Consider the following 12,652-nt stretch of genomic DNA (forward strand, 5'->3'; position numbering starts at 1 on the left):
TAGCACCCACGCCTTTGCCCACTGCTCCCAGTTATGCAGCCCCTCTGCCCCGCAGCAGGAAGCACTGCCTGTCCACGCCAGCACAGAGCGGGGCCGGAGGCTGCGGGCCTGCAGAGCAGAGCTCGGTAGCTAATTGGCCAACGAGCGCCGCCCTTTGCGGTGTCGCAGTCAGCCCGGGTGCAGCAGTGTGGCATCACCCCGAAACAGGGGCTGGCACTGGGCTGGGGCTGGAGCCCACCTGGGTTTCGGGTGGTGCTTGTGGGGGATCAGTGCTGCGGCCAGCCCCCCTTTTCCCATGGGGCTGTCCGACCCCTCTCAGCACCTTTCTGGGCTCAAGCCACAACCCGCTCGGGGCCCTGCTCGCTCTGGCTGGGCTCACATGGACCCCTGCTGTCAAGATGACAACAGACCCCTCTGCCACCTCCCCAGAAGCCCTGGCTTATCCCCTGGTCTGCTCCCCTTCGGGGACAGGCTGTCCCTGCCATCAGGATGCTGGAGGGTCCCAGCAGGTCCTGGAGACCTCCTCTGCCTCCTGCACGCTTTCTGGGCCTGTCGCAGGGGATCCCGAGCTGGCCGTCCAGGCAGAGGACCCAGCTGGGCAATGCCCAGCCTCCCCAGCACCCCCGCAGCACGGGGACACCCTGCAGCAGCACCCCGGGGCTCTGCTCCCCGCCGGCACTGCCCCTGGAGACGTCCGTGGGGCAGGAGCTGGGGTGCAGCCTGGGGAAGCCGCAGGTTCCCCGCGGCAGGCGGTCACCCAGGGACGGGGCAGGGATGCTTTGGCGCGGGTCTGGCACCCCTTGCAGGGCTGGGTGAGCCCCAGGGCTGCCTTCAGGCTCTGCCCGAGCCCTGCCGGTGGGGGGGCAGGGGCTGGGTGCCAGGAGATGGGCGCTACTCAGGCAGCAGGACGGATGCGTGAATTGGATGCTGAGGGCGAGAGGAGCGTGGGAACAGACGGGCAGATGGACGGGCAGGCGGGCAGGCGACGATCCTGCGCGGGGTGACAGTGACCCGCAGTGGCTGCTGGCAGCTCAGCAGCTTCCCCCGGGTGCACGGCCTGGAGGCTGGGTGTCCTCGGGGTGTGGGTCCCCCGGCCCCAGGTGGCCGTGCCCAGTGTGGAGATGCCAGGAGGCTGCAATGGTTGGCGTAGTGTGGAGCAGGAGAGGAATAAATGAGGGCAAGGAGGGGGGGAAAAAAAGAGAAGGAAAGGAGGAAGGGGTGGGTGAAGTAGGGAAGGACGGTACCCAAAGCCCTGCCATTGCCCTGCAGGGACAGTGGGGCAGGAGAGACCCATTGCCCCAGGGGAGCTGTGGACCCGTGGCAGGTGCTCAGGACTCCTGAGACGGTGGCAGATGCCATCCTGTGGCTGCAGGAGCCTGCACACCAAATACATCTCCCATCCAATGTCCAACCTGACCTTACAATAACGAGGAGCCATGGGAGGACCGCAGACTGGGCATGCCATGCTGGGGAGGGTGGCTAGACGGAAGGACAGGGAAGGCAGGGGCAGAGATGAAAAGGAGAGAGGGAGAGCAGAAAACGAGAGTGCCAGGAAGGAGGCGGGGAGCTGAAGGGGTGTCACAGTTTTAAAACATTCACCTTGATGGGCCATGACAGGTTTAATTTCCAGAGTACAACCATTAAACTGATGGATGGGGCGGGGGGGGCGTTCATCTCACGTCTGGTACACGCAGGCGCTGCATGGCTGCAGGAGGGTTTATTTGGTTGCTGTTATTTATGAGGTTGTTTCTGCAGGAGCCGGGGGGGCAGAGGAGGGGGCATGAGCGATGCCCAGGAGTTGGGGGGCTGATTTACAGCTGCTTAGCTGGATGACTCATGTTGTAAACATAGACAAATGCCATTAAAGCTGCATCTCGTCCGTGCCTCTGCCCTCACCCCCCCACCGTCTGCAGGACGAGGCCAGCCCTGCTCTCCGTCAGCCCCCCAGGCATGCTGCTGGCCCTTCCCACAGGGGACACAAGGGTCTCCCCCTCCTTGAGGGACATCTGGGACCACTGGAAGAGGCAGGAGTGACCCACAGGGGTGGTGGGGACACCTGGGACGCCTGACTGGCTTGTGCAGCCCCAGCTGCCTGTCTGTGTGCCCCTACCCCTTCACCAGCCTTGGCCCCATAGCTTCTTTCAGCAATGGTCACAGCTTGTTATTTGGGTCACTGACGCTCCAAGGAGCCTGGGGGAGGGGGGGGTGTCCCAGCCCCGTCAAGGTGCCACCCCATGTCTATCCCGGCACTCTCCAGCCTGCTGCACCCCGTGCCCTTGCCCTCAAAGCAACCCCATCTCTTAGCCCCATGGCCTCCTCTCCACTCATCCCTCACACCCACAGGACTTCACTGCACCCCCTTCGCTGACCCAACTGTGCACCCCATCTCCTCCCCCCTGCACCCAACCCTATCACCCCCTTCCCCTGAATCCTGCCCTGCATCCCTCCACCTGCATCCTTCCACCTGCCCCCCAGCACCCCTCCATCTGCCCCTGCACCCCTCTATCTGCCCTTGCATCCCTTGCACCCCCATCTGCCCCTGCATCACCCATCTCCCCCGAAGCCCTCCATCTCCCCCCGTATCCCCTGCACCCCTCCCTCTCCCCCTGCATCTCCCACTTCGCCCCCACCCCCTGCACCCTCCTCCCCGCCCCCGCGCCCCCTGAGCGTCCCTCTGCTGCCCCCTGGCGGCCGCCGCCGCCGCCGCTCGCTGCGCCCGGTGCGCGGGTTGACCCTCGGCGGCCGCCGTCGTTGCTCCGGGAGATGCCGCCGCGTCCGGTCCCCATAGCAACACGCGCCGCCGCCGCCGCCGCCGCCGCCGCCGCCGCCGCCGCCGCCGCCGCCGCCGCCGCCGCCGCCTCGTGGCCGCCGCCGGGGTCGGGGCAGGAGGTGGGGCCGGACCGGACCGGACCACAGGGGTGGGTTCGGGCTACGGACCCGGCTGTGCTGTGCTATAGGGGCCGCGTTACAGGGGTCGCGGCCGCGGGGGCTCCAGCGGCCCGGGCAGGGCTGCAGGGAGCCAGGCCGCGCCGGGCCGGGCCGGGCCGGGCCGGGCCGGGCCAGACCGCAGGGCCCAGGCAGGGCTGCGGGGTCGGGGTCGGGGCTGTGCTAGGGGGTGCCGGGCTGCGCCATGCTATAGGGCTGCACTACAGGGGGCGGCAGGGCTGTGGGGGCCAGGCTGCGCCACGGGGGGTTGGGCAGGGCTTTGCTGCAGGGCACAGGGCTGTGCCACAGGCACCTATGTGGGGCTATAAGGGGCCAGACGAACTGTAGGGGTCCAGGCAGAGCTTTGCTATAGGAGACTGGGTGAGGCTATAGTGGCCTGGGGAGGGCTGTGCTATAAAGGCCCAGGAAGTGCCCTGCTACTTGGGGCTGAGCTGCAGGTGGTGTGAGGTGGGGGCCATGGGCTGTGCCAAGGGACTGCTGAAGGCAGGGCTGTGCCAGGCTGGGGATGGCCTGGTCTGTGGCAAAGGCTGGCCTCAGCTGGCAAAGTGGGGACCTTGCTGGGGACCCTGCAGTGTGGATGTGCCCTGCAGATTGCTGTGCTGCCCTGAGCCCCAAGGAGGGACTGGAACAGGTCTCCAGGAGCTCCTGGGTCCCAGCGACACAGGAGCAGCACGTGTGAGGACTTGTTCCTCTTGTTTTCCAGATGCTTGCTCAGGTGCATTGGGAGCACCAAAGCTCTGGCTTTTTCCGGAAGCTGTGCTGTGGCCGCACCAGGAAGGTGAGTGGCAGAGCAAAGGATGCCATTGTCATGGGTAGGTTTACTGGCAGAGCAAGGGGGGAACAAAAAAAAACCTTCAAAAAAATTCCCATTGCTGCTCCCCTAGTTCATGACATTCTTTAGCATGTATAGGGTTTGGGCTGTGCCCTGGAGGTGTCCCCTCAGTGACTGTGGACCAGGGCATCTGGAGTTCATGTCAGTGCTCTGCCTGACTCCTGGAGCTTTGCCACAGGGTGTCTCCTCCTATTCTTTGCCAGAGTCAGAGACTTCTGGCACAGAGAAACAAAAGAGTGATTTCTCCTTCCTCTTTCAGAAATGGCTAGTGACCCCTCAGCAACTTCCAAAACAATCTGCAAGAAAGGCCAAGGAGAAGAAGGGCATATTTTGGGGCATTGAGGTGGCAGAAACACTCAGCTGGCATGGTTGGGAACTTGGAAAAGAGATGATCAAACATCTAATCCTGAAAAATGTTCATGTGAAAACCCAGAAGCTGAGCTACAGGTGTGTGGAAAGTTTCCTTCTCCTTTGTACTCCTTCCTCTCTCACTGCATCTTTATCCCCCCTGCTATATCAATCACCTTAGCATGCTTTCTTGGATTTGTCTACCCCCTCTCCCTTGGGCTATGTGCTGGACACAGTGCGCACACACTTGCACAGGACAGAAACCTGCTAATTCAGTCACATAGCCCTTGTTTCTGGCAGGAGTTTCTTAAACGAAATGCCTTTTTAAAATTCTATTTTGCTGATACTTTTGTCTGTGGGCCATTTCCAGTCTAGTGAGATTTTAATTGTGGATGTATGCCAGCCAGTCACTAATCCTGAAACCATTGCTCCCAGGAGTCCCACTGGATGCTGAGCCACTCCAGCACTCCCTGTGACCCTCTGTGCTCTGAAGCACAAATGTTTCTGAACTTAATAAGTGTTTGGCTCATGCTGAATGACTTGGGAATGTAAAATTCCTTTTTGTTCAAAAAAGGAATACGTATTTAGGCTTGGGAATGGGTTTTCAACACACCTGAGTTCTCTTCCTATGGGATTTGCTGGGTAAACTCAGGGTTAGGTTTGTAAGTTGCTTCTAATTGTGGGGGCCTGGAGTTTTTGATTCTCCTTGGCATTTTCTTTTCTGATGTCTAACATAAGAACAGCTGTAAGCTGTCAAACAAAATCTCTTGTTTTGCTCTCATTTTCTAGATGTCCTTCCACACGAGTCTTCATCACTGTTTTTCCACAGCCGATTGTTCTGAGCCCTGGTGTGTCCTTAACTCTGCCCATCATTTTCCGTCCCACTGAAAAGGTAAGGTAGCAACATCAAAACTGCTCTCAGTGTTCAGGCTGGCCTCCAGGAGGGTGATTGGCCTCTGTCTGTCTTGTCATTTGTGTTCTCTTTTCACTTCAATGAATCTGTCCTTAGGGAAAGTTCTAGCATGGAAACACTGGAGAGCGACAGCTTCTGCTTGTCCTCTGAACGGAGGCACAGCATGGCCTTCCTGCTTTCCCTGCACCTCCAACAGCTGAGGGAGCCAGAATCCCTGAATTCTCTGCAGAGTTTGTCAGTAATTATGAGAGGGATCCTCACAAAAAGCATTCTGTTTTTCACACGCTGCTTCTGACTGTGATATAGAACTTGAATTGCCCACCCCAGCTTTGATCTTGTGAAGCCCGTACTGGGTGGTTTTGGTACAGAACTGTTGAGGGACTTGCTCTCTGCTTTGTCACAGGACAGCACAAAGCTGCTTGCCTTGGGGTACATTCAACGGCTACTGATTTTTCTATAAGGGGTATGTCAAGGCCCTCCCTTTTCTTGAATGGAGTGGGATCATTTAAGCTTCGTTTTTGACAGCAACAATTCTTCTTACCCAGTCTCTTCCCTTGATTTTTCGTCTTGCTTCTGGTGTCTGTCTTGGCCTTGAGTCTTGATCTCTGGCTCCTATCCACAGCTCCATGTCTTTGATGTGTATCTCTGTCCTAGGTGTAGGATGTAATCATTGGGTAGATTTCCTGTGCCCTGGTCTTTTATTATCACCATTTTCTGATGACTGTTCAGTGTTCCCTTTATGAAATAAGCTGATGGCCTTGTCCCGTTTTTAGTGAAGAGTTTGTCTGCACCCCATCAGTCACTAGAGCAGGAGGCTCCCTGTGGTAGAGAGAGCAAAGACTGCATGTGCTGCAGTGCCCAAGGTCCTTCCTTACCTGTATAAGTGGTACTCAGCAAGAGTGAGGATGGGGGAGCTCGGAAGATGCATATCTTACAATTCCTTCTGCCTTAGCAAGTTAGCAGACATCCTGGGGCTATCTGTGTGCAGTGGTATCAACACTGCATCTTTAAGTGGTGTGTTATCCACTTAAGCCTCTAGCTGGCAAAGCACTTAATGAAAGACTAATTTTTCTGTGCTCATGGAGAACAAGGACAGGTTGTGCATGCTTCAGTTAAGCTGAATCAGAATCTTGAAAAGACTGAAAAATATCCCTCTGCATCAAAACAAATAAGGTGAAACAACTGTACTCTTAAACTGCGCTCTCTGAGTGTTTGTGTGTTCCCCGAGACAGTGAGGAGTATGCCTGAGTACCTTACTCACTGCTTCGCTTCATGTTCTCTGTCCTGCACAGATGCCTTCCCTGGTGCCTTCATCACACATGTTTTGTTCCCAACACTTGTCCAGAGACAAGGTTTGAGTGATGGGGTTCATGGGAGGAGCCGCAGTCCCTGAGAGTTGGGAGCCCATCTAACTGTTGTCTCCTCTTGCTTTTCTGTACAGAGGGAGTATGAAGACAGCATCTGCTTTGAGAAAGCTGAGGGTGAGTTCTCTGTTACCCTGCGTGCCACACTCCCCCGCCACTGTCTGTTCTTCCCAGCTGCTATCCACCTGCCAATCTGTGCTGTCTACAATGTCACGGAGGCAATGTTCCCCCTGCGAAATGTCGGGTGAGTGAGACATGGCTGAGTAGACCCTCTTTCTGTTTTGTCAGGTGTTAGGTCACCTCCTTGGACCCTCAGATGAATACAGCTCATTTCAGTTGTTATTAGATCTTGCCTTGATCTTAGGCTAATATCATCCTTCCAGAAATATCCCATCTCCACACCAGTCTGTCAAGACACCCAGGGAGGATTCAGAGGGGTGCACGCTGGAGGTTAAGATCCCAGTTCCATCAAGAGGAAGCAGTCTGTTGCCACATTCCTGTCTGCTGAAGCAGACTGCCTGCATCTGGGAGCTGACAGTGGGAAACAACCTTCCAAATCAAAGTTGCTAGGTAATGGGCCCTCTGCTGAGTTGTGTCTGCATTGAAAGAATTTTCAGGGAAGACATGAAGGAACTGGAAAAGCTATTGTAGAATAAATTTCACTAGAATTGGAGCTTTCCCTGATATATTTGTGAGCCACTGATTTTGTAATTCAGTGTTTTGTCTCCAGAACAATGTCCTTCCTTGAAATGGCCACATTATTCAGTGCTTAGCTGAGTACAATTTGGGATTCACCTTTCCAGGCTCAGCTGGCTGCCTTAAGAGCTGGTCTCTGCTGCCTCTGAGTTCACAGCAGAAAAGGTAGCAAAACAGATCAAATTGACCAAAGAGACCAATCAGATCTCACTGTGGGCACCTCTGGGCACTTGACTTTTGTCTGTTGACAGCATACTCTAAGACCTATTCATGCAGAGGAAATAGTCAGGGACTGACACTGTCTCCCACTGAGAACATCCCAAGTCCACTGAGAAGGCCTGGGCTTCTAGTTAGTCAGAGGCAACCTGCCCCCTGACAGCAGAAAACATGTTAGCCTTTCTGTGATTTGGCCTCTCTTCACCTGGCATGGGCATGCCATGGGGACAGCAATTGAGTTGCCAGGCCTTGAGCTGACCTCTTTGATTTGGAGGCAAAAATAGAGAAGGAAGAGTCTTTAAAGTGCTTGCTCTTAGGAGGTTCGTGGAGTTGTTCAAAGCAGTGGCAGGATTCTGTGACTTGGAGTCATCATTTAGGAGCAAGGTTGTTCCCTGTTACCAAGGACTGTCTTATTTTAGTAATGGAAGGAGAGGAATCCAGGCAGTATGGTATAAAGGAAAGCAATGGAGAAATGTCCAGGTAAGAGGGAGGTGTACTTCAAGCCATTTGCAGTGACAGTGATAATGGGAGCAAAATGGTCTTTACTACTTGGAAAATGGCCTGTGCATTTAAATGCAGCCAGCTAGGGATGAGGTAGAAAGGTGGAAATGTCAGAGGGCACATGTACCTTCACCAGAGCAAGGTATTAGGCAGAAACTGTTTCAAGTGATTCATTCTCCTGTCTGAGAAACTTGTGCTGACTGATGGATCTGGGGTGGTGGAGGATTTGGATGATAAGTAGTGCTCAGCTTGGAGTCAATAAAATATAAAAAGCTGGTGATATGTCGTGTTCTTTGCACAAATCAAACAAGTAAAGGGAGTTTGTTCTGGAGAAGAATTGAATTGAGGTGTAAGGAAAACAGCTCAGCCCTTTCTTGTCGCCTGCGCTTGTAACAGAGGAACAAATGTTCATTTGGAATTAAGTGGCAGCAAATTTAGATACAGGAAAAGCAAATACTTCTTTCTGGAACTGATTTATCTGCTGTGAAGGTCATATGATGAAACTGAAACTTTATGGCCATTAATAAGGTTCCTAGAGGTAATGACTAAGATTGATTAAAGTATGAACAGAGCATTTGTTGAGACTAGAGACAAATTCCTTCCCAGCATCCTATATTTGGTCAGGGGCATTAGGAGTTCTGCCATTTGACGTTAGTTGCTTCATGAATGACTCATTGAGAAATGTCCATCCTATGTATGATTGCACAAGCAGCAAAGAATCCATTCATCTGCTTAAAACATATCTCTGTTTTCTAGTGATCTTGCTACTGTGTTTGCCTGGAAGACACCAAGCCCTTTCCACATGATTCCTGACTGTGGCATGCTGAACCCAGGTGCTGAGTGCATGGTAAAGGTGGTCTTCCAGCCCAAGGCAGCTGTGTTGTATGATGTGGCAGCAACGTGCTGGTTTGGAGAGGAAGAGGAACAAAAGAGGACTATTCAGCTAAGAGCCCTGTGTGAGTCATTTTTGCATTTAGCACTCAAAGAAATGTGTATCATCCAGAACTGTGAAGTTTCATTCCACAGAAATACATCAATGCACTGTGCTCTGAGGCCATGCTTCAGCTTGCACAATGCACTGATGGGTTGAAAGTGGCCTGTGAAATTCTCTAATATACTATTATCAACTTGGAAATAATGGTCTGAAGAGACAGCAGGGCCTGTGGCATACTCTGGCCAGAGTGGCACGTCTGCTCCCTAGTTAAGCTGACAGACAGGAAGAAATGAGATGAGTTCACTGGCACAATGGAAAAACCTCCAGAAACTGTTGGTCTTGTCTGCACTCAGTTTCTCCTGGCTGTCCCTGCCAGAGGGAGGTTTCTAAAGCTTTCTGGATCCAAGCAGGCCATGATCTAGAATAACCACAACAGTTTCAGAGTAACTTCAGAGTTAGCTGAGGTTGCTAAGAGGCTTGTCCAGTTGAGTGTTAAATATCTCTGAGGATGGAGATTCCACCTCTCTTTCTTGACCCAGTAATATTATCCCTTTTAACAGCCAAATACCCCTACCTGCGGGTGAATGTGCCAAGGGAACTGTGTGAAGATGTGCAGCCTAGGAACTTTCGGGATGTGCTGTGCTTTGGATCAGTGCCAGCGGGCACAACTGTGGAGAAGTGTGTAGAAATCTGCAACATGTCCGTGGTATGTGTAGAAGTAGACTGCTGCTTGTGAGGGTTTGGCCTGCTAGCATGTTTCCCTGTGCGATGTAGTCTTGAGTCTCTCCCTTAATGCTGTGAAAATATCCCAAGTGGGAGAGCGTGTATAAAGATGATGAGCCTTCCTCTGCCAGACAGTCTGTTTGCCCTTGCTCCCTGCCTTCTAGCTGCAGTACTAACAAATCATCCATTTGCAGCACAGTGGGGTCATACCTGCCTGCTTCCTACTGCGCTTGGTCCAGATCAGGCAGCCACTGTGGTTCTTCACATCCTGCAACTCACCTGCTCACCATGGAAATGCCCATCAGTCCTATGTGTGTGGTGCACAAACACCCTTCTGTCATTCACTAGCAGATCTTCTGCTATCTGCTACCTTAGGCCTGAGCCTCTTGTCCCCAAACTGCTGAGGACACCAGAAGATCCATTGATTGACCGGGATACACAGCCAAATTGGCCTTCACGTATCCCAGTCAGTTGATGGGTCTTGTGGTGGTCCTCAGTGGACTGCAAGCTGGTGTATTCCTCTTAATGTCAACTGGGCTGCATTTGAGCACTGTTTCCTCAGTGCCAGCTCAGCCTATCCCAGCCCAATTAAAGGCTGGGTATGCTCGGAGGCTGCTGACGTGGATGATGACAGCTCCGAGTCCCCTGCAGGCGCTAAAGCCTGGGAGTAGCAGAGACTCAACTGTGGCACTGTCATTCCTTGAACCACAATGGTGTCCAGCAACCCCAGGCAAAGACTGGGACCTTCTTTCAGGGAACTGAGGAAGGAGTCAGAGCATCAGTCCTGCCCTTTGTGGAATGACAAGTCCCAGACAAGGTGGAACAGTGAATGGAGGGAAATAAGTGATCTGCCTACCTGTCCTGGTCACAGTGGTTACTGTGACTACCTTAGCCCTTGGGGGCACCTCAAGCCAGCCTCATCCTTGTCCTACCAGGAGGGACACTCTGTCCCCAGAGATCCCCAGGATATTTTGCTGCAGCCCAGAGTTCTGTGCATATGGTGGGAGCTTGCTGTTCAGTTTCCTGGCTGGATGGGATTGTATTGGTTTGCACAGCATTTCTGTGCTGGGCCGCAGCAGCCTCAGAGTTCTTGGTGGTGGTCAGCTCTGCTGGAAATAGTGCAGTTCTTCACTGATTAGTGCAATTCAGCTGGGACTGTATTCAGAGCCATGCCATCCTCACTTCTGTTTGCTCCTCTGTTAACCTATTTCTTTTCTACTTGCAGGTTGATGCCCCGTTTAGGATAGAAAGAGCAAAAGACCCTCTGCTTCAAGATCATGTTTTCTCCTGTGATATCTCCAATGGTGTTGTCCCTGCCAAAGGGAAGCTGGTGTTGTGCATGCGATTTCAGCCGCAGACAGTAGGAAAGCACAGTACCGACTATTTCACTGTCATATCTGCTGGGTGCCTCCTGCAAACTGTCCTGAAGGTGGTTGGCTCATGTAAAGGTATCAAACAATGAAAGCCTTCCTTGTTTCTCTCTGTCTTCTTCTCAGCACTGTAGGAGAAGGGGTAGGTCCAGGGGAAGAATTAGAGACTGTCACAGCCCTTGGCCAGGGACTGAACTTCTGCTGGCATCTAGCTGTTGCTGGGGTTTAACACTTTCTCCTGACAGGCGTGAGATTGCTGGAGGTGAATGTCCAGCTGTTTGCTAGGGCTGGTGTGTTTGCAGATGAGGTGCTTCTGGTTTGGGAAGATCAGTTAAGTGCAGCAGTGGCTTGTGGCATGTTGACAGAAACAGCTGTGACAGCTCTGTCTTACTTGGCATTGTGTTAGGTCCATTTGTGTCCGTGCATCAATTTTCCATGGACTTTGACTGGATCAATCTCGGGGAAAGTTTGATGCAGACATTGGAAATCAGCAACAACTCGGATGCCCCTGCCTATTACCAGTTCGATATTGATGGCAGAGGGAGTGTCTTCTCCTTTGATCGCCCCTGTGGAGTCTTGGAGGGCACAACGACACTAGTACTGAAGGTGACCTTTCGGCCTACTCACCCCATCAGCTATTACCGCAGAGTGGTGTGCCTTGTCCACCATCAGGTATGAGAGGCAAAGGGTGGTATCACCACTGTGGTAGCTGAGAGGGAAGGAAACTTTCTTTTTGTGGGATCTTGCATCTAAGAAGAAGAAATATTACTACTTCAGCCCTGCTTGATTTGGGCGCCGTGTCTCCTTAAAAGCAAGAAGCCTTTGGGATGAAGGATGATGCCTAGTGCTGATGTGCTGGCTGGTATGTGTACAGCTATGGCTTTGCCTCAGCCACCTGCAGTGGGCACCAGTACCTTATTTCAAAGGCAGCTTTAAACAAAAGTCAGTTAGCAAACCCAGTACTGAAACTCCTGTTTGAGTACAGATTTTGGTTCTGAGCTTTTAAACACCTACACAGCATGCCAAACCTAGGCTCTGTTAGCACACCTCTATTTGTAGCTATTTCATGCTACAGCTGCATATTGTCTTACTTGCAGCTTTGCTCCTATGCTAGGAGCTTGGTTTGCAGGACTCTCCCATCTCCGGTTCTCCCAGTATTACCCACTCTGGCTGGCCTGTATCACTTAGCAGGCCCTGGAAATCTGTTATCACTATTTTTCTAGTGACTCCTGTCCTGGGCTCTTGCTGAGCAGGGTCTCCATGGTGCCCTCTCCCAGGTTCAACAGTACAGGTCTGATGTGGACAGTCAGTAATGCCTGCAGGGTGGCAAGGTCCATTCTCAGCTGTTTCCATCTGATCCCATGTAGATCTCTGATTAAAAGTTAGCTGCGCAGCAATGTACTGAATGCCTTCTACTTCCCCTCCAGTTTCAGCAAAGCTCCTGGGCCACATCGACACATAAAATAAACAGCAGTCTAAGGTCACACAGTACTAAGGTGTTCCCAGGTGTGGTTTTGGGAGTGAGGTGCTAGGATGGTGTAATTGGCAAAGGAATCACAGGAGGGCAGCTTTTTCTTACAAGCCTTTCTGGTGCTTTCCCAGGAACCCATATATGTGGACTTATTTGGTACCTGCCATTCAGACACAGATAAACCAGCCATTCTTCGGGCAAGACATCTCTCCTGGTACCGAACTAACCTAGTGAGGGGACTGACCTTCTACCCCCCAGACATCCTGAGCATGATGCTGAAGGATGGGAAGCTGCAGATGGATGAAAAGAGAGCCCTCATGCTGCCCCCTGAGGTATGA

The 12,652-nt window shown here is 52.9% G+C and overlaps 1 protein-coding gene across 1 annotated transcript in view; it reads left to right on the plus strand.

Moving 5' to 3' along the window:
* Window positions 1-3,649: 3,649 nt before the first annotated feature.
* Window positions 3,650-12,652, plus strand: part of CFAP65 (cilia and flagella associated protein 65) — a 34,466-nt gene continuing 25,463 nt past the window's right edge. Inside the window, exons 1-9 of the mRNA XM_013960543.2 lie at window positions 3,650-3,737; window positions 4,084-4,225; window positions 4,916-5,018; window positions 6,481-6,647; window positions 8,573-8,772; window positions 9,311-9,456; window positions 10,699-10,921; window positions 11,250-11,515; window positions 12,446-12,646. Of these exons, the coding sequence (XP_013815997.2) occupies window positions 3,650-3,737; window positions 4,084-4,225; window positions 4,916-5,018; window positions 6,481-6,647; window positions 8,573-8,772; window positions 9,311-9,456; window positions 10,699-10,921; window positions 11,250-11,515; window positions 12,446-12,646 (1,536 nt within the window). The remainder of the gene's footprint in view (window positions 3,738-4,083; window positions 4,226-4,915; window positions 5,019-6,480; window positions 6,648-8,572; window positions 8,773-9,310; window positions 9,457-10,698; window positions 10,922-11,249; window positions 11,516-12,445; window positions 12,647-12,652) is intronic.

This window comes from Apteryx mantelli, chromosome 6 (genome assembly GCF_036417845.1).
Source record: "Apteryx mantelli isolate bAptMan1 chromosome 6, bAptMan1.hap1, whole genome shotgun sequence".
Lineage (NCBI taxonomy): Eukaryota > Metazoa > Chordata > Aves > Apterygiformes > Apterygidae > Apteryx > Apteryx mantelli.